The following is a 20,358-nucleotide window of genomic DNA, read 5'->3' on the forward strand; positions in this document are numbered from 1 at the left end:
TATAGACAGTACAGGGAACAGTTTTTGTGAGCCTATCAGCAGATTGAATCACCTAACAGCGCTTCTCAGTTTAACTTTGTTTACAGTGGAGTGAACATTGATTTTGTTGGTCTCTTGAATATTTTTGCATTTTTGCATTAAAATTATTGGTCATTCTGAAATTTAGTTAACCTATTGATAATATACAGTGCAGAAATTATTATGAAACATGAAGAAGTCATTAGAACCAATGCACTCTGTCAGGAATATGGCATGTCATCATCGACTGTCTACAATCAGCTGTTTGATATGTAAACAAAGCTGCCGAGAATACGACATGCACACCTCAAAGTAAGTTAAAATACAGTATTCTATTGTTTTTGTTCAATCCAGAATGCGATGTCTAGCTTTATACCTGTAGTGCTGGGGTCCCCTCCCCCACCTAGTTAATCTCCACAACCAGGACCTTCTTCCTCATCAGAGTAAAGTGAGTATCCTAATTGGGATATGTAAATTAACATTTTACCTTCCGGTAAATGTTCCTAATACAGTATTGGAAAATATTATAAAAAAGTTTATAATTATAATCTGGACCTAAGCTAGCGGAGCCTTCTACGCAATGTCACCTCTTATGCAGCATCCTGTCCAGTATAGTACTGTATTTAGTTTATATTTAATGCTTTGTTAGTTCTATTACTGGTATACAGCACTTTATATGTATATACTTTTTCTGTGAGTTGGAACCAATTACCCAATATCCCATTGAAATAATAGATTCGGTTAACGAAATTTTCGGTTAACAAACGACTCTGTGGAACGAATTATGTTCATTAACCGAGGGACCACTGTATATATATATACCCCCTGTATAATTTTTTTCTTTCTTTTTTTTTCTTCCTAATCATAAAATTCATGAGAAACTTTCACACCAATGAGTGTGAGTGTTGACTCTGATGATGTGTACAGGGTGCACTAGCAGAGAACATAATGCAGCAGGGGGCAGAAGTCGGGTGGTGGGTGGTGCTGCAAAACTGCCATTTGGCCGAGTCATGGATGATGCGCCTCGAGATACTCTGTAGCCAGATCCTTCAGTCTGACTCAACGCACCCCAACTTCCGTCTGTGGTTAACCAGCTACCCATCTCCTGCCTTCCCTGTATCACTGTTGCAAGATGGTTTGTACAATTAACAAATGGATCTTGTTTACTAAACTTCTTGCAAAACACTTGAAATACACAAGTCATCAACCTCAAAATTATCGATATGGGGTAGAAGTTCTATGAATATTCTGATATATTATGAATTTTCAAATTCAGGATTTTGATATACGGTATCTACAGCTTGAGTTGCTCAAGATTTTCTATGTATGTGTGCAGGCATCAAGATGACTAATGAGCCCCCGCGTGGTCTTCGAGCCAACTTGCTGAAGTCTTACCACAATGACCCTATCAACGACCCAGAATTCTTCAATTCCTGCCATAATCAACGACCCTTCCAACGACTTCTCTATGGCCTGTGTTTCTTCCATGCACTCATCCAGGAACGCAGGAACTTTGGTCCCCTTGGCTGGAATGTTCCATATGAATTCAATGAGTCGGACATTCGTATTAGCGCGAAGCAACTCCAGGTAAAATTATTTATAGCTTAATAAGCAGAGATTAGACAACAACCTGAGCAGTATGAGTCTTAAGCACAAGGAAAGTGTTAGTTAATCTTAAAAAAATTTCATACAACAAATCTGGTCTTGAATAAGCTTACACTCAGTGTTGTTAGAATGTAGTTATAATGTAGTTACTATCATTCTAATATCCTTGTTTTATGTAACTGGGGCCGGATACTCAAAACACCTCATAAGTTACGTTTTTCAGCATGATACAGTACCATATATTGTGGAAGCCTTACACTACCATAAATTTAGCAAACTCAAAATTTAATTATGGTTCCGTAAGCCTTCCGTAAGTTCTCGTAACTCTAGTGTTTACCCTGTAAATTAAGTTCTCTTGTCGGACGGTAGATGTCAGTGCAGATGCTAGTTGGCCAATCAACGCTCAGTTAACAAAATCATCAACCAATCACAAGAGAAGGAGAAATCAGCTGAGAGCGACGCACGTAATATTATTTTGTAAACATGGAAGGACCACCAGCCAAGAAGAGACGACCTAATTTTAGTGAGATGGGGGATATATTTCTGGGTTCGAGAGATGATGTAATGGGCAATTGCAGGAACTACCGAGAAAATTTTTCCATTACCATAAACATTCTGGGGATGAGGGATATTTTCTTGATTTGTGATAACTGTCTCGTTAACGGGAAAACACTCATTCATTCACGGTAGTGCTCTTCACCAATTGTTCTGGCTAACAGAGATCTCACAGTATTTGGTGTTTTACCCCACTAGAATTTAGGTAAATAATCCCTTGCATAATGTTGGCCTGTGACAAGACACATAAGCTATACTAAGATAGCCTTATTCTGGGCAAATTCAAATAAATTGGTTATTGATAGCATAGCCTTGCCTAACCTAAATGACAAATCACTTCTCTTAAATTACTCATTTAGCCTAGACCCTGGTGTTTTCCTTTCAATGTTGGGAACATTTGGTCTGAATTGTCTTCAAGTTCATACAAAAAACAACAATTTAAAACCTGAAAATATATCGGATTAGCCGTAAATTTTCTTAAATTAATACTCTACCTATGATAATGTTCAAGGAAAGTCTGGAACTAGGCCTAAGGTAGCTGCTAGACTAAGTGTCTCACTGACGGCCTGACGCTCACCTAAAAACCATGTACACATTCTCTAACCTAACATACCATAACATAACATAACCAAACCTATCTATCTAACCTATACCCTATTAGTATAATTTCTTATTTAAATAATCCCCATGTTCTAACTAAATTAAGTAGGCCCCACGTTTAAACATTTATTTGCCTAAGACTGAAAAAGCAGTTATATAGGCACCTATTAATCAAGTTAATTGTAATCCATATTTTACACCTAATATCATTTAATTTTGGCTAGCCTATGGAAATTTATAGCCTTTCATGTTATCATAAGCTATATACATAAGAAAATAGGCTAAGGCTATTGGTTGAATATTAGAAAAACAAGGCGAAGTCTTGGCAGGAATGTTCACTTGACCTCATATTTGGCTTTCATTACTGAGGGATATTTACGGCTATACAACATTAATAAGTTCTATCTGCAAGTTTACTCAGTCATAAAACATATTTTTACCCTAAGTGTGAACAATACAAACCTTCTATTTTGGTAAGAAATACTTTATAATGTGTAAGAAGACAAAAGATGCGTCTCTTCCAAACTGAGACAAATACAAACACTCAAGCCGCTTATTATGGCAACAAAAAAGTTACGAAAAAGACAAAGTGAAATATTATATTTCAGTATGTTGATGTACAAAACATTTTCTTCTTTATTCTATGATAAAACAAGTCTAACAAGCATTATTACAACATATATTATTATTATTATTTTCTATACAATCGGGAATTAGTCACTACTACATCCGGGTTGAGAGTGTTACACAACCTCGGGAGCTGGTGTAAGTTACTTGCGTTAACTTACGGAGTTCGATGTCAAATATTGGTTTTGAGTATACCATCTGTGTTTTGAGTATGCCAATCTGAGACTGTGAGTCCAGTTACGGGTACGCAACGACATACAGTCCCATAAATTTTTTTGAGTATCCGGCCCTGGAACATGGAGACATTAGAAAGGGTTATTGACTTTCCATGCACATTAAATGATACATTATCAAGCCACAATAAAAGCTTTTCAAATTCAGATATATGAAGAAAAAATCTTTAAAGTGTGTGTGCTTGTGGGAACAACGGTACACGTTCTGTTAACATTAATATACATTGTTGCTCTGATAACTTAATGATAATCAGATATCATAGCAAGTTATGGATCACACTCTTTACTCACTGTATACATAATGTAATAGTAAATTATGGTATAGATATTTTTCATCTAACAATAGTGATATCTCCATTAGTCGGAAAAAAATATCTCATCCCCGGAATTTTCTGGGTAATGGAAAAATTTTCTCAGAAGTTCCAAAATGATGCATTATTTCATCTCTCAAACTCGGAAAAAATTGCTCATCCCTGTAATTTTCTGGAATTTTTTGAGAAACAGAAAAATATTCTCGGAAGTTCCAGAAATTGCACATTACACCATCTCTAGAACATGAAAAAATATCCCCATCCCCCAAATTTTCCGGTTACCAGAAAAATTTTCTCAGTGATTGATGTGTTAAATCTCTCCTTCGGTGATCAAAGAACATGGTGATGGGGAGCTGTCGTCTCTTTCTTTCATTTCTTCCATGATGTTTTTGTATGGAGCAAAAACGTCATCCATCCCTCGCATGAATTTCAGGGCACGCACCATGGAGGGGTCCATACTATAGGCCAGGTCTTTCAGTGCCTCAATATTCCTGGTCATCTCCCCCAACTTCTCCAACGTTATTTCTTGGTGCTCTTCCTCTTCCTCTTTCCCTTTCGCTTCCTCTTCCTCTTCCTCTTTCCCTTTCGCTTCCTCTTCCTCATTCCCTTTCGCTTCCTCTTCCTCTTCCTCTTCCTCGCCCGAGTCTACTAACTCCTGTAGATCCTCCTCGGTCAGCTCAGTGTCGTGCTCTTCAATTAGCTCCCTAATCTCGTCCTCTGCCATGTCCTGGAAGCCTTCAGCAGCCACTTTCCTTGACAGTGCCAGGGTCTTTCTGAATATTTTCATTAAAATCCATCAAAATAATTTTCCTTGTCATCAGCTTAAGCACCAAACAGCTCCTCCCAGTCTTCTCCTTGAACAGGGCTAGAGGGTACATGTTTTTCGAATCGTTTTCAATTAAAAAAATGTTACAGCACATGTATATTTTACCTAAACTGTGCCTGAATGAATATATTCTCAGAAATAAATAGTAGTTTTGCTGAAACGTGATGTATTTCAATGTAAAATAGGATAAAATACATGACGAAAACAAAAGACTTCACCTAACCTTCCAATGTTCAAAAGATGTTACTCGTTTTTTAAATAGTTTTCGGTTAAAATACTGTTATATTACAATGATATTCTATTCATACTGTACTTGATATACTACATTCACGGAAATGTAATATTTTTGCTGAAATGACGTACGTATTACAGTGGAAAGTGGGATAAAATCGTGACGTAAACAATGACTTTCGCTTTCTTTCGTTCAAAAGATGTTACCGTAATCGCTTTTCGAATGGTTTTCAGTTAAAAAAACTGTTGCATCACAAGTGAATTAGGGTAGAATATTATTGTAATACAACAGTTTTTTAACAAAACCATTCGAAAAGCGATTACGGTAACATCTTTTGAACGAAAGAACGCGAGTCATTGCTTTCGTCACTTTCCACTGTAATACGTACGTCATTTCAGCAAAATATTGCATTTCCATATTCTCAGAAATAAATAGTAGTTTTGCTGAAACGTACTGCATTTCAATGTAAATTAGGATAAACTACATGAAAACAAAAGACTTTACCTAACCTTCCGATGTTCAAGATATGTTACTCGTTTTTTTAGTAGTTTTCGGTTAAAATACTCTTATATTAGTGGTATTATATTCATACTGTGCTTGATATAATACATTCACGGAAATGTAATATTTTTGCAACTACAATGCTGATGTCAACAAAAGCGTGGTTACAGCGAGACTGACTGAGTGAGGGAGAGCTATGCGTGTGTGTGTGTGTGTGTGTGGGAGCGGGCGGTGTCCCATGTTTGGTGCCGTGCGCGAGTTGAATGGCGCGCGATTTGAATGTACTTCAATTACTTCAATGTACAGAATATTCCTCCGGCGGGGCAATCCTCGTATTTGCAAATCCGTGTATGCTAAACCCGCGTATGTTAAGGGCCGACTGTGTATGTATATATATATATATATACTGTATGTGCAAGTAAATCACTGTAGGTGCGCGTGATCTAGGTATATGCTGATAACCACATATATATATATATATATATATATATATATATATATATATATATATATATATATATATATATATATATATATATATTAATACCCAGACCCTGACTTACAACTACGTGATTTCATTAACCGTCGGGACTTACGACCTCAGATATAGATAAAAAAAAAAAAAAAAAAAAAATTTTAAATGACACACACATTTTCTATACCGAAACGTTTCCAGTTAATGTAGTCTCCATGTATAATTAGAAAATTATGGGTATGTGCATTCAGCTGACTACATTAAAGGTTAAGTGCTCAGTCACACTGTATCCATTCCTTATTATTACTTTCACTGTACTGTATCCATTCATCATTATTCATTACTTTTACTGTACTGTATTTCATAGTAGATTTTTATTAAAAAAAAAAAAAAAAAAAAAAAATTTTTTTTTTTCTATATCGGACTTACGACCTGGATTTGGGTCCCTAACCCCGTCGTAAGTCGGGGTTTAGGTATATATATATATATATACAGGTAGTTCTGCTATAACGCGATAGTAGTGTTCTTGTAAAACATCGTGTTATAGAAATTCGTGTAATAGAAATTACAGGGCTTATGGAGAAAATAGGGTTAGGTGCAGATTACTCCAAATCGAAAAAAAATTTCGTAGTTAGCCTAACACAAAGGATAGCACAGTCTAAATAAATGTTACATTCATATCTAATAATGAAATCATACAGTAAATGTTACACTTTACCTTGAAAAAATATGAATATAACTTGATGGGGGAGAAGGGTGATGTTGAGGCTGAGGAGTCATGAAACATCAAGCTTTTCTTCAAGTGTTATAGCCTTTCTTTTACGATCACCACCGGAAATGCGATCACCAGAGTGCTTCCCAGAGATATTCTTCTTTTCCATAGTCACAAAATTGGAGAAACAGTAATCAGAATTCACTGAGGACACTTAAAAACTTCACACGTGTTTCAAACAAAGTGTGGAGTAAACAGAGCGCTCGGGTCTAAAACGCTATGTATTTTGTTTTTCTCTTATTTAAAAGTTTACATTTTACATATACTGTACAGGTATACTGTATACATAAATATTACATAAATTATTTCTGCAATTCTTCACAAACAAAACACATAAATCAATTGAACATGTGATGTCGAACGTGAACTGTAAACACTGCATAACCCCGCACCAAGCCACAATGTACAGTACACTTTAAATGCTACTTATTTTGTTTTTCTCTCTTATTTAAAATTTTACAATTTACATATACTGTACAGGTATTTCTTCACAAACAAAACACATAAATCAATTGAACAAGTGATGTCGAACATGAACTGTAAACATTGAGCCAAGCCACAACACTCCTGTACAGCCACTTTTTAAACGCTACTTACGAAGCTTTTTTTCTTTCTTTTAAATAAATGTTACACTTATATATATATATATATATATATATATATATATATATATATATATATATATATATATATATATATATATATATATATATATATATATATATATATATATATATATATATATATATATATATATATATATATATATATATATATATATATATATATATATATATATATATATATATATATATATATATATATATATATATATATATATATATATATATATATATATATATATATATATATATATACAGTGACCCCTCGTTTAACGAACACCTCGGTTAACGTAATTTCGATTAACGAACTGCCTTCCATAAGGATCTTCAATTCGGTTAACGAAAAAAAATTCGCTTAACGAACTTCTTACGAACCGACCTCAACATGTTTTCGCTTGCACTGACCGGGCAACCAGGTTTAGTATCAGTCCGCCAATACATTAATCGGTTCTAGGGCTTAAATTCCTTACTATTTTTGTAAATATCAAGATGTTTATACTATTCAATAATTTTAAAAGTTTAATATTCAATTTTTTAGTCATTTTAACAATTATTGAACAAAATTGAAGGTAAAGTGACTAGTTTAATGCGCGGCATCCAGCCTCTTAACACAGCAAACAGGCGCCAGTCTCTCTCTGTTTTCACTGGAGGTAACATCTTGCTTGAGACTCTCTTCAACTAAATGCTTTTTTTCTGTGTTTCCAAGCAAATTATTGGTCATTTTGAAATATATTTTATATATTGACAATATATAATGCAGTGCAGCGTTGATTTAAAGAAAATAATCTTGAATTAAACCAGAGAGCTAAAATTTTATGGGTGAAATGGCACCATGGGGTGACTTCTCTTCCACCCCAATGCCTTCTCTTCTTCCTTCTCCTCCACCCCCATTCTAAATCCCATCATCATCATCATCATCATCCAGGAGCCTTCTACATACACACCTCAAAGGAAGTGAACTTTTCTACCATTTGTTGAATTTAGGACATTTTCGGTGAGCTGGAACCAATTACCCAAAAACCCATTGAAACAATGGTTTCGGTTAACGAACGTTTCGGTTAACGAACGACCTTCTGGAACTGATTGAGTTCGTTAACCGAGGGGCCACTGTATATATATATATATATATATATATATATATATATATATATATATATATATATATATATATATATATATATATATATATATATATATATATATATATATATATATATATATATATATATATATATATATATATATATATATATATATATATATATATATATATATATATATATATATATATATATATATATATATATATATATATATATATATATATATATATATATATATATATATATATATATATATATATATATATATATATTTATTTTGATAAAATCACACAGGAAAAGGGAAACAACGGAGCACCTTAGCTTTCGTGTTTATTCAAGACATCTTCAGAGGCAACTGGATTACATGGACAGAGAGAGGCTTAAATATACAGGGTGACCTTAAAAACATGAGGTTAGGTCATAATAATGTCATCCACTAATCCACACACCGACACACACGTAGAGGAGCTAAAGAGAAGGGGGCTGACGTGACTAGTCAGGTCAGGTCAAAAATAAGGGACCCACTAAATAACTATCATACGTCTCGATCAAAGGTTTTCAAAGCATTTTTAACCTTGGGCCACTGACAAATAAATTTATGATGGTCAGTTCAAAACTGATAATATGTTATTGAAACAAACGAGTTCGCTTTTACAAATATCGTTCTCAATTCATAAATCGCGTTCGAACAAATTCGCGTTGCCAAAACACTTATAGCAGAACTCACTGTATATATATATATATATATATATATATATATAATATATATATATATATATATATATATATATATATATATATATATATATATATATATATATATATATATATATCTATATATATACTATATATATATATATATATATATATATATATATATATATATATATATTATATCTATATATATATATATATATATATATATATATATATATATATATATATATATATATATATATATATATATATATGATATTGATTTAGGCGATTTAGGGGATATTTAGGAGTGTTTCTGACTTCATACATTTTGGTGACTTTGCTTTGTATGTGCCTTTTCCAGTGAGCTGGAGACCAATTACCCAATATCCCTTTGAAATAATAAGATTCGGATTGTAAGGTACTGAGGTTAACAAATGACTCTGAGGAACCAATTGTGTTCGTTAATCAAGGGACCACTGTATTCTAACACTGTATGTGCATACTGTATGTACACTAGTATTGTACTCAATATAATATACTGAACATACATATCTCTTGTGTTATGAACAATTTTGAATACTGTACATGTATACATGCCCAGTACTTGCCAACAGTCTGTAACAGAAACATGACCAACCGCCCAAGCTGCTAGTGTACCAATCAGTGGTGAAGAGAAAAACGTAAAGTAAAGAATAAGATTTTGATCTCCAACTACAGGATGCAGTTCCTTTGCATGAATTCTATCCAAAATTCAATCTATGGCTTAGAATTGGGGGCAACTTCTATTTGTCAAAGTACAGTAATCTAAAAGCAGTTGAATCTTTTTATTTATATATAAAAATTTCTGAATATCATCATTAATGCTCCTCTATACTTGTCAGATGTTGCTAACTGAGTATGAAGGGAGGGAGGTACCCTTAGAGGCATTGGTGTACCTGACGGGCGAATGTAACTATGGCGGGCGTGTCACCGACTCCAGAGACCGCCGCCTTCTTCTTTGTCTCCTTGCCAATTTTTACAATCATGACATCATCAGTGATGATATGTAATAGTAAACTTCCATTTACGTACAAGTAATTCTATGATGCTAAATTTGACTGAGAAAGAATGTTGAAATCATAAGCAAATTGAAGCAGGTTAAGAGCCATCAAACAATGCAATAGATTCTCTGTGTTGTCAGGTACAAGGTGTGTGGGGTGGAGGAATACCAGGTGCCCTCAGCCTCCACCTGGCAGGGTTATGTAGACCATATTGCCAGCCTCCCACTCTCAACCCCACCTCAGGTATTTGGTCTGCATGAGAACGCTGACCTCGCTAAGGACCACCGGGAGACTGATCAGGTGACCTTCTTGAGCACAATGAAAAACTGATTTTACGTTGTTTCGTTTCTTGTAGTGAATGTGATGGTAATGACATATGTGTTGTAGATGTTATACGAACAGTTGTTTTACATATACTGTACATTAATGTTCTTGTATATCTGACATTATTTGTATCTTACATCCTATCTCAATATTATCAGCATTTAATAGTAAATTGCCACAGCTGTTCCGGGGAATACTGCAGTTGGAGCCGCAGCTGGGTGGGAGTGTTACTGGGGATGTCGCAATGGTGGTGAGAGACCTGGCCTGCGAGATTCTGGCTCGGCTACCCATGCAGTTCAATCTGGCTGAAGCGGAGGAGCGTCACCCTATCAGCTACACCCAGTCCCTCAATATTGTACTTAGACAGGTAACTCTTCCCTTACATTGCTTTTGATTGTCATCAAAATGCAAACTGTATACAAGAAGGAAAACAATCTAGTGTTTAATTTAAGAACATTTTTCTTTTTACTGGGAATAGCCCACCCAGGCACAGGTCATCGACCCACAACAGGGCCTGGGAGGCAAAAAAATAAAGAGTAAAAAGAAATTAAAAATAGAAGAGAAAATGACAAGATTAATCTACAACACGAAGATGCCAGAAAACCAGCTTTTTGAAGTGAGACAGATTGTAAGAGTATGGAAACACAGAAGAAGACAGAGCATTCCACAGTTTGTCTGTGTGAGGATAGAAGGATGTACTATAACGGGTTTTTCTAGTGTGACCCACATCTACAGAGTAACGGTGGGCACCGCGGGCAAGACGAGTGTTAAGAGCCCACGGCCTTGCCAGCAGTACGCAGGATGCCAAATCCACCGAACATTGCCCGTTAAAAGTACCTGTAAAAGAGAGAGAGCGAAGCAACATTGCAGCGAAGAGAAAGGGAAGAGATTGTCAACTAAAGGAGGAGAGTTAATGAGACAAAATGCCTTTGATTCCACCTTATCTAACAGTTGCAAAGAAGAAGAGCCACCCCAAATATGAGAGCAATACTTCAAGGTAGGACCTCAAATCAAGAGTGAGAAAAGTTATATATGTTGTGTTGTCATTACGTAGTAAGACAATTGAGACCCTGCAATTGTATATAAGTGAGGCAGAAAGTCAGCTCAGCAACCTGGGACTTGGTCACAATTTTTGTGATACAATAAAGCAGCAGGGTCTACCATTAGACAACACCTTATGCTTGCAATATCTTCCCAGGCGGTAGTACCTCCCTGTTTGATAGCTGCCTTCTACCTACTACTACTTTGCTGTTTCTCGGAATCGAGTATGACGATCATCCAGCTATGATACAATGTTATGAGTTATTAGGGGTGTCACCTATTCTGGTGAGTTCTGAGGTGACTAAAGAGGCCAATACGAGACCGGGAGGGCCGTTCACAGATGTTGCACATGTGGGGGGTTACATCTAGTGCGAGAGGGGCAGCGTCAGCGTCTTTCAGGCGATAGCACTTGTCTGCCTCAGTATGCGGTCGGGCCACTCAAAAGTATTGACGCCTTTTTGTGTGGTGCTCCTCCAAGCGTTACAGGATGGAGTAATCGTCTCCTAGGTGAAGAGGTCGATTTGGTACTTTTTCAGGTTTGTCTTAAGACCATCCCTATACATACCGTTTCAGTTGCCCGCCAGCGTTACGTTTACTATTCGTTAGGTGACTGTAAAGTAGCTACTTTGGCAGTCTACTGTCATCCATGTGGGTAACATGGCCAGTCCATCGTAGTTGTTCATGGATAATGGTAGCCTCGATGCTCCTACAGTACAGTTGGTGTCAGCGAGAATATTTGCATTTTTTCTCTCGTCTTCCCAGCGAACTTGGAGGACGGAACGTAGACTACGTTGGTGAAAGTTTTCAAGTGCCTTGAAGTGCCTCCTGTATGTGACCCCTGTCTCACTGTCATATAGCAGGGTGGGGAGGACCACTGCTACTATATATGTGCCACTTTAATGATAATTTCAGCTCACTACAGCTGAAGACATGGGTACGGAGTCTTCAAAAGGCTTGAGGTGCATATCTGATTCAGTGTTAAATCTTTTCATCGATGTCCGCAGTGGTGGACAGGTGGGAGCTGAGATACTGAAGTGGGTAACATTAGAGAGGATAGTACCATTAAGCTAGATGGATGGTGGAGGTGTGGCTAAACCAGGGGAAGGCTGAAAGAGAATCTGAATCTAATGTACATTCACCTCAAGGCCGAAGTGTGCATACGCATGTGCATAGGTGTTCAGGATCTCCTGAAGGTCGCGTTCAGTGTGAGCGACAAGGGTGAGGTCGTCTGCATGTACTGAAGTTCAGTAATGGAAGCTGTCGACACCTTTGTTCCTGCCTGGAGTAGTCTTATGTTGAAAAGACCCTTCATCCGGTACTCGATGTTCACCCCGCCAGCTAAATTGGTGCTGGCGCGAGTAAGGAAGGCAGCCAGGAAAATGGAAAAGAGTTGGTTCCAGTACACATCATTGTTTTACCCCTGTTTGGGTGGGGAGGAACTCAGACTGGGTGCCATTGTGCATGGGCCTATGCACTGTCCCTCTGGGGCCCACTGCTACTCTGAGATCCCTTGCTAGCCTGGGCCCACAAGACACTTAAGAGTCTTGATGGTGAAGAAGCTGTGTACTGGCAGGGGAAGACTTGTGCAAGTTGCTTCCCTGTTCACCACAAGGGCTAGCCAGCGACTGTAGCTGAAAGCGAGAGGGAGCAAGCAGTACTTGCACCTATTACTCACCATCTTAAGGTAGATTAAGTAAGGTTTAGTTATGTATGAAACTATTCACTTACATGTATTTTGATTACTGAAGTCTCTCCCTGTTATTCGTATGGTTATATATAAATAAATGTTGTAATAAGTAGTGATATGGTTTTTGCAGAATTCTGAGACAAGAATATGTGAGGTCAGCCTGACGCACTGTGCATTGCATGAGTTATTGGGGGGATTCCAAGAGTGAAGTTCCACTAACTGGAAAATCTCTTAATCTGGCACCTCTCAATCCCCATAGGTCCCGGATAACCAGGATTCTACTGTAGTTACATTATTTGTTTGAAATGATTCCCACCAATCTCAAAACATGTTTATAAACGAAAAAGCAGATTTCTTTGAATGTTCCTCAACATTTCTGACCTGATGGAGTAGACTTCATCTTGAATTCATCGTTTGAGGTGTTTCAAATAATCTATTTTCTCTGATTAAACTCATGATTTTAAACACTTGTTTCTGAAACTAATCTCTTATCTTCCAGGAATTACTCAGGTATAACAGATTGATTGCTATCATAAAAACGTCTCTGAAAGGAGTTAGAAGGGCGGTCAGCGGGGAGAGTCTCATGTCTGACGAGGTGGAGGACACCTACCAGTCCTTGGTGCTGGGTCGCGTGCCTCAGATGTGGGAGAGCCGCTCCTACCCTTCCAAGAAAGCCCTCGCCCCGTACATCAGTGACCTCCTGCACAGGTACTCCTTATCCTCTTTAAATATGCTCCTCATAATTCCTGAATTGTCTGCTTTTTTTTACCATCTCCCAAACATGTTAACTGTTTTTCTACTTTTTATGAGAGTTGATGAATTATGATAAATTATGATACAGGTATCCCTCTTTCAGTGTTAATTCGCTTTAGTGATAAACAAATTTTGACACCGTTTCTTGCTTAACGTTAAATCAAAATTCGGTTTAGCTCAACTTGCTGTGAAAGTGGGAAAAGCTGGAGATGAGGTGGCCTGTGAGATATCATGTTTCCATTGTTACATGTAATCGAAACTATATTAGTTGTGAAAAAATCATTACAATACTCTAGTGTGGCTTAGAAATAAAGAAAATATCATATAAAATTATGTAATAAGAAAAATGAAGAGCATGGGTTTGTATGTGTGGGCAGTGATGTCACAGCATACACACAGTGCAGCAGGCACGCACACATCTCTAAGTCAACTGAGTGAGTGCTCGGCTGGTTTGAGTGTGGAAGGAGCTGGGTTTTTTTTACATAAAATATGTGCTTTTGTTTTATAATATGCTATTTATCAACTTTATTGTTTATCTTAAAAGATGTTGTAGTACAGTACATGTATGCAATTTGAATTTTTGTGTTAATAAATCCGTCGTTTAACTTTGAAACTATTCGTAATGAACTCATTTATTATTATTAGGGAGTACAGTCCTCGCTGTTTACTGCCATGACATTTAAACCTGTTGCTTGTCCTCCATGCTTCGATGTTATCCTCATTTAGTAATAATTTTTTTTTAATGTTAGATTTTTCAGGAATGCAACCCCACCTACTTTGCTGTCTCTCAGAATCGAGTATGATGAGTAGTAGTAAGTGATGGCTGTGCATGAGTTGATTTTTGTGGTGAGGCAAGAGCACAGACTACAACCACACACCATGGCTCTCCCTTGTCCTGGTCCAGTGGTGCAGGTAGTTGCAACGCATGGGGAGGAGAGTTGCAATGGACTGCCAATAGCCCAGTTTGTTGGGTTTTGCCTTATTAGCCTGTCCATTTTGCATTGCCTTCATCTGCTGGTGTAGTCGTTGGGTTCCCTTGTTGGTTATCTCTTCCACCTACACTGCCATTGGGGTCTTACTGGAGTTCTGTAAGCATGTCTCCGCTTCAGATTTTTCGCTTAGGGTTTACACCAGTAGTCTTATACCTACCAAGGTTAATCTGCAAGGCAGTGGTTAGTAGGCACCAGGACATGTCCACATGCCTGTGGGTCTATGTGCTGTCCCTCTGGGGCCCACTGCTGCTCCGAGATCCCCTGCTGGTCTAGCCTGGCCCCACGAGGCACCCAGTTATCATGTGTTGCCACGAGGAGGCACAGCAGGAGTTTTGATGGTGAAGAGGCTGTGTACTGGTAAGGGAAGACTTACAGAAGGTTGCTTCTTTGTTCGTCATGAGAGGTAGCCAGCGGCAGCAGCTGAAAGCGAGAGGTAGCAAACAGTGCTTGCACCTTAACACTAATATAATGCTGTCACACTAGATGCATTACACCACCCTGTGTGCACACACACACACACACACTTTTAAATGAGGGATACTTGTACAGTATCAGACTACAGGTACAATTTACTGACATAAATTGTAGATACTTTTAAATACAGTAATACCCCGATTTACGCGGTCAATTGAACCCGCGGAGTAGCACGTAAAACGAGAAACGCGTAAAGTGAACAACAGAACATATGGGATTAATTGAAATAGAGACCGGGCCGACTCCCAAACTACACTTTTTCAGACACAATACCTACGTTGTAGTAAAAATAACATCTTAATTTTATGATGGTATGCACACAATTAAGAGAAATATCAATAATATTAGGTTTTTAACACTTACATTAGTAGAAAAGATGGCTGGGCACACGGGGATGGGGGGTTGGTTCCGAGGCAGAGGGCAGATTATTGGCCCTCACCTGTATCACTTGTATCAATTATATCACTATCCACCACAGAGGCTTGCAGGGCCTCTTTGTCAAACCCCTCAAAGTCCATATCCTCACTATCACTGACTTGGGCCGGCTGTGGTGGGTGGCGGGTGAAGAACTCGGTAATGTTTTGATGACTGGGCAGCCTTGTGCGCACCCTGCCCGCGCCGCATTCCGGTTCTGGCGGGGTACCACGTAAATGTGGAAACGCGTAAACGAGAACTGCGTAAACCAGGGTATTACTGTACAGTGGTCCCTCGGTTAACGAGCACAATCCGTTCTAGAAGGTTGCTCGTTAACCGAAACCATTGTTTCAATGGGTTTTTGGGTAGTTGGTTCTAGCTCACCGAAAATTACCTAAATTCAACAAAAAAGGTAGAAAAGTACACTTACTTTGAGGTGTGTATGTAGAAGGCTCGTGGATGATGATGATGATGATGATGATGATGATGGGAATTAGAATGGGGGTGGAGGAGAAGGGAGAAGAGAAGGAATTGGGGTGGAAGAGAAGTCACCCCATGGCGCCATTTCACCCATAAAATTTTAGTTCTCTTGGTGTAATTCAAGATTATTTTCTTTAGATCAACACTGCACTGCATTATATATTGTCAATATGTAAAATAAATTTCTAAATGACCAACAATTTGCCTGTAAACACAGAAAAAAAGCATTTAGTTGAAGAGTCTCTCAAGCAAGATGTTACCTCCACTGAAAAGACACAGATTGACGCCTGTATGCTGTGTTGGCAGGCTGGATGGCGTGCCACAAACTAGTGACCCTACCTTCAATTATGTTCAATAATTGTTTAAATAACTAAAAAAATTAATATTAAACTTTTAAAATTATTGACTAGTATAAACTTCTTGATATTTACTAAAAGGGTCAGGAATTTGAGCCCTAGAACCGATTACTGTATTGGCGGACTAATACTACAGCTGGTGGACCGCCAAATGCAAGCTAAAACATGTGGAGGTCGGCTCGTAAGATACTCGTTAATCGAGGGATTGCTCGTTAACCGAAGTTAAGAATCTTATGGAAGGTAACTCGTTAACCGAAATCTCGTTAACCGAGGGACCACTGTATACTTTTCAAGCTAACTTAAAGATGCTTGACAAAGTATATGTGAAGCTCATAAAAGTGTTAGAATAATGTTTCATATAGTTGGCATTATATGGGATTCAGGTCTACTAAGCATAAATTTTGAGTAGACTGTTGATATAATAATATGATAAAGAACTCACTCAAGAGGCCTATGCTGTGCTTGTTTGTCTTACTACCTTATTATGCATTCTTTCAGGCTAAAGTTCTTCCAGCGGTGGGCGGATGAGAAAATCCCCGACGTATTCTGGTTTTCTGGGCTGTTCTTCCCCTACTCCTTCCTCACGGGCATACGTCAGAACTATGCCAGGAAACATGCCATACCCATCGACAGGATTGACTTCCTGTTTAAGGTTACTACTTTTATATCTAGTACCATATTATGTTTATAATGTAATTATTTGTATGGTAATATTACAAACAAACAAGTACCTAGTTTGTAAGGTTCAAAGACTGGACAAGCACCACAATGAACATCTTGACACTTATTCTTCTTTATTAGTTAACTTTCAATTATCACAGTAGCCATCATCAGTGCAATCTATAGAAAAGAATCAACAATGATAAGATAAAACAAGACACATGACTGTTATAATATTAAAAAAATGAAACTATTAAATCAAAAGACAAATTCAAATCATGACTGGAGACTAGTTGAAAAGTGTAGTGAAGTTAAATGCAGTTATAATAACAACAATTTTAAAAATACACAATGAAACTAAAACAAATATATTATGCTAAATTGGAAAAATCGCTTACTTATTTACCTAATGACCACCCACAAGAAGTAGCTATGACAAGAGAAGGAGGCCAGTGGCCTGTGTAGGATCCCTCCAGTGTTCATGTTAATTTTGTAGAGGGTTATTTGAAGCCCAGTACTGTTCATGATTCTACAGCTTGGGCTGGTAGACCGTTCCAGGTCTCACCATCTGTGTGAAGAAGTATTTCCTTATATTTGTTCTGCAAGATAGTTTGACGAGTTTGTAATTATCTCCTTTCAGGATATTGTATATTTTAATGAAATCTTCCATATTGTGCCTTGTCTGAAAGGTCTACTGAACTTGGATAATCGAGATGATATACAGTAGTTCTGGAATCATCTTGATTGCTTGTGCTGGACCTTTTCTAGGGATGTTATATCTTTCTGGAGGTAGGGTTTCCATGCTTGTACGCAGTAATCCAGACTGGGACATACTTGAGAGTTGTATAGTTCAAGGAGAATTTTTCTATCATTACCTGTATATTCAAAGGTACATTTATAATTCCCAAATCTCAATTTGCTTTTCTCACTGCTGGAGTTACTTGTTGTGCCACCTTCATTGAATGACTTATCACAACACCAAGATCTTTCTCCTTATTGACAGAATCCAGGAAAGTGTGAAGGGACTTGCATTTTGTAATGTTAAAGACCATTTGCCAGTCTCAAGTCCATTTGAACAGCTCATGTGGGTAATTTTTGCCTTGTTGTGACATGTTCTTGACTTCTTTGACACCAATTGTCATTGGGTAAAGACAAAGGTGGCCAATCTAACTATCCAAAAAGGTGGAGGTAAAAATAAACTTACATTTGTTTTAGTGCAATATTACTCAGTGCCTACCAAGGGCAGACACATGATGACAATACTGCTCCTGCATGCCTACTACAGCTGTCACATGATGACAATACTGCCCCTGTATGCCTACTACAGCAAACACATATTGACAATACTGTACTGCCCCTGTATGCCTACCACAGCAGATGATATAGCTACCATAGCAATATATGTTCATTCAAGCCTTTTCTCAATGTAATGCCTGAAACCAGAATCAAGATCAGACACACACACAGGTTCTCTCAGAAATTGGATGTCATTCATGAATTCTTATTACAGTATCAGATGTGTTCTATTATGGTACTTCCCTTCAACCATCAAGTCCCAAATTTCTATCTGGTTTACCCGTCACTAAAAATCTAGCATCACCCACCAGCAGCAGCAGCAGCATATGCTTCCCCAAATATCACTCACTGACATGCTCTCTAGTCATTTATGTACATTGCTGCTTCAGTAAAGTACAGTACTGTAAATTATATAAAATTTAATCTCATTTATCATAGGTTGTGTAATAATTTTGTACTGACAGCATACTCACTGTATACTCCATATGCATTTACACCAACAGGTAATGGAAAAGGAGGTGGAAGATATCATCCAGGAATGTATCAGACCCAACTTCGTGGAGTTGCCAGTGGTGATCGAGCGGCTGCCCACGCCAAATGTGCAGGGGCAGTACTACCCCCTCGACACTGACCTCGAAGACAACGAATCGCTTCCTTACGATAACGACTCCCCCCAGCTCAAGAAGGAGGGTGACCAGGTAACAAAATGCAGAAACAGATATCAAATGCCAGGCTAATAACTTTAGTACAGGGATTGAAGGAAGGAAGGAAGGGAAAGTAAGTAATAAATCAGAGAGAGAGAGAGAGAGAGAGATATAAACCAGATTAAGTGGAAGGGAGTATTCAGGAAAGGATGAAGAGTAGAGTCAGGTAAACTAAAAGGCTGTCTTGGTAAGAATTGGACTATGAGGATGGTGAAGACAGAATGGGAAATGAAAGATTAGTTATCAAAAGAGAACCACATAACAGAGAGGGAAGAGCTTGATAAATAATGAAGGAAGAGAGACCAGGTACAAGCAGAAATAGATAAGGAAGGATGACAAGATAACAAGTGGTAGAAGGATGAAGAAGGAACTGAATAAGGAGGGAAAAGGTAGCAAGATCATGAAAGGAGAAGGATAAATCTTACCAAGATGACAGGTATGCTAATAGACAAAGGAAAATGGCATATGTGTGCCCTATATTCAAACAGGGTGATTAACACGGCTCAAACAATTAAGGTGCAGCCTTCTGGAGTCATCCTACTTCCAGAAAAAATAAATAGAAGTTGGAAGTTACACAAGCCCCCAAGCCCCATCTGTACAAGCAGCCTAAATAATTGTGGCTATCTTGTCATCAGATTTACTACCTCACTTACTGTTACATACTCCAGGTACTCCTCTACTTACGAACGCGTTACGTTCCTGAGGCTTGCTTGTAAGTCCATCTTTGCTCTTTTAGATACCAAATATATTGTAAAAAATGAAAATATTATGGATATATAGTACAGCTATACCCTTTATGCAACTAAACACATTCTCTTCTCCTCTTAGAGTAATGTTTGTTCTATCTGGAATTTTTTTTCTTAAAAAATAGTCAGTCTCATCACATTAAACACCTGTTCTGTGAGTAACCCTGTTCTTGCTTATCTCTGAAAGTTTGTAAGTTAAGATATTTCTTTC

At 37.6% G+C, this 20,358-nt stretch overlaps 1 protein-coding gene across 1 annotated transcript; it reads left to right on the top strand.

Moving 5' to 3' along the window:
• Window positions 1-945: 945 nt before the first annotated feature.
• Window positions 946-20,057, top strand: LOC121859963 (dynein axonemal heavy chain 3-like; the record flags this gene model as incomplete). The annotated part of the gene is given in 8 exon segments (XM_042356915.1): window positions 946-1,153; window positions 1,355-1,605; window positions 10,062-10,225; window positions 10,361-10,520; window positions 10,726-10,911; window positions 13,772-13,980; window positions 17,240-17,393; window positions 19,201-20,057. Coding segments are annotated over 8 exon segments (1,566 nt in total), but the record flags the coding sequence as incomplete, so codon positions are not given.
• Between the last annotated feature and the right edge of the window lie 301 nt (window positions 20,058-20,358).

This window comes from Homarus americanus, unplaced genomic scaffold, assembly GCF_018991925.1.
Source record: "Homarus americanus isolate GMGI-L3 unplaced genomic scaffold, GMGI_Hamer_2.0 scaffold25582, whole genome shotgun sequence".
NCBI lineage: Eukaryota > Metazoa > Arthropoda > Malacostraca > Decapoda > Nephropidae > Homarus > Homarus americanus.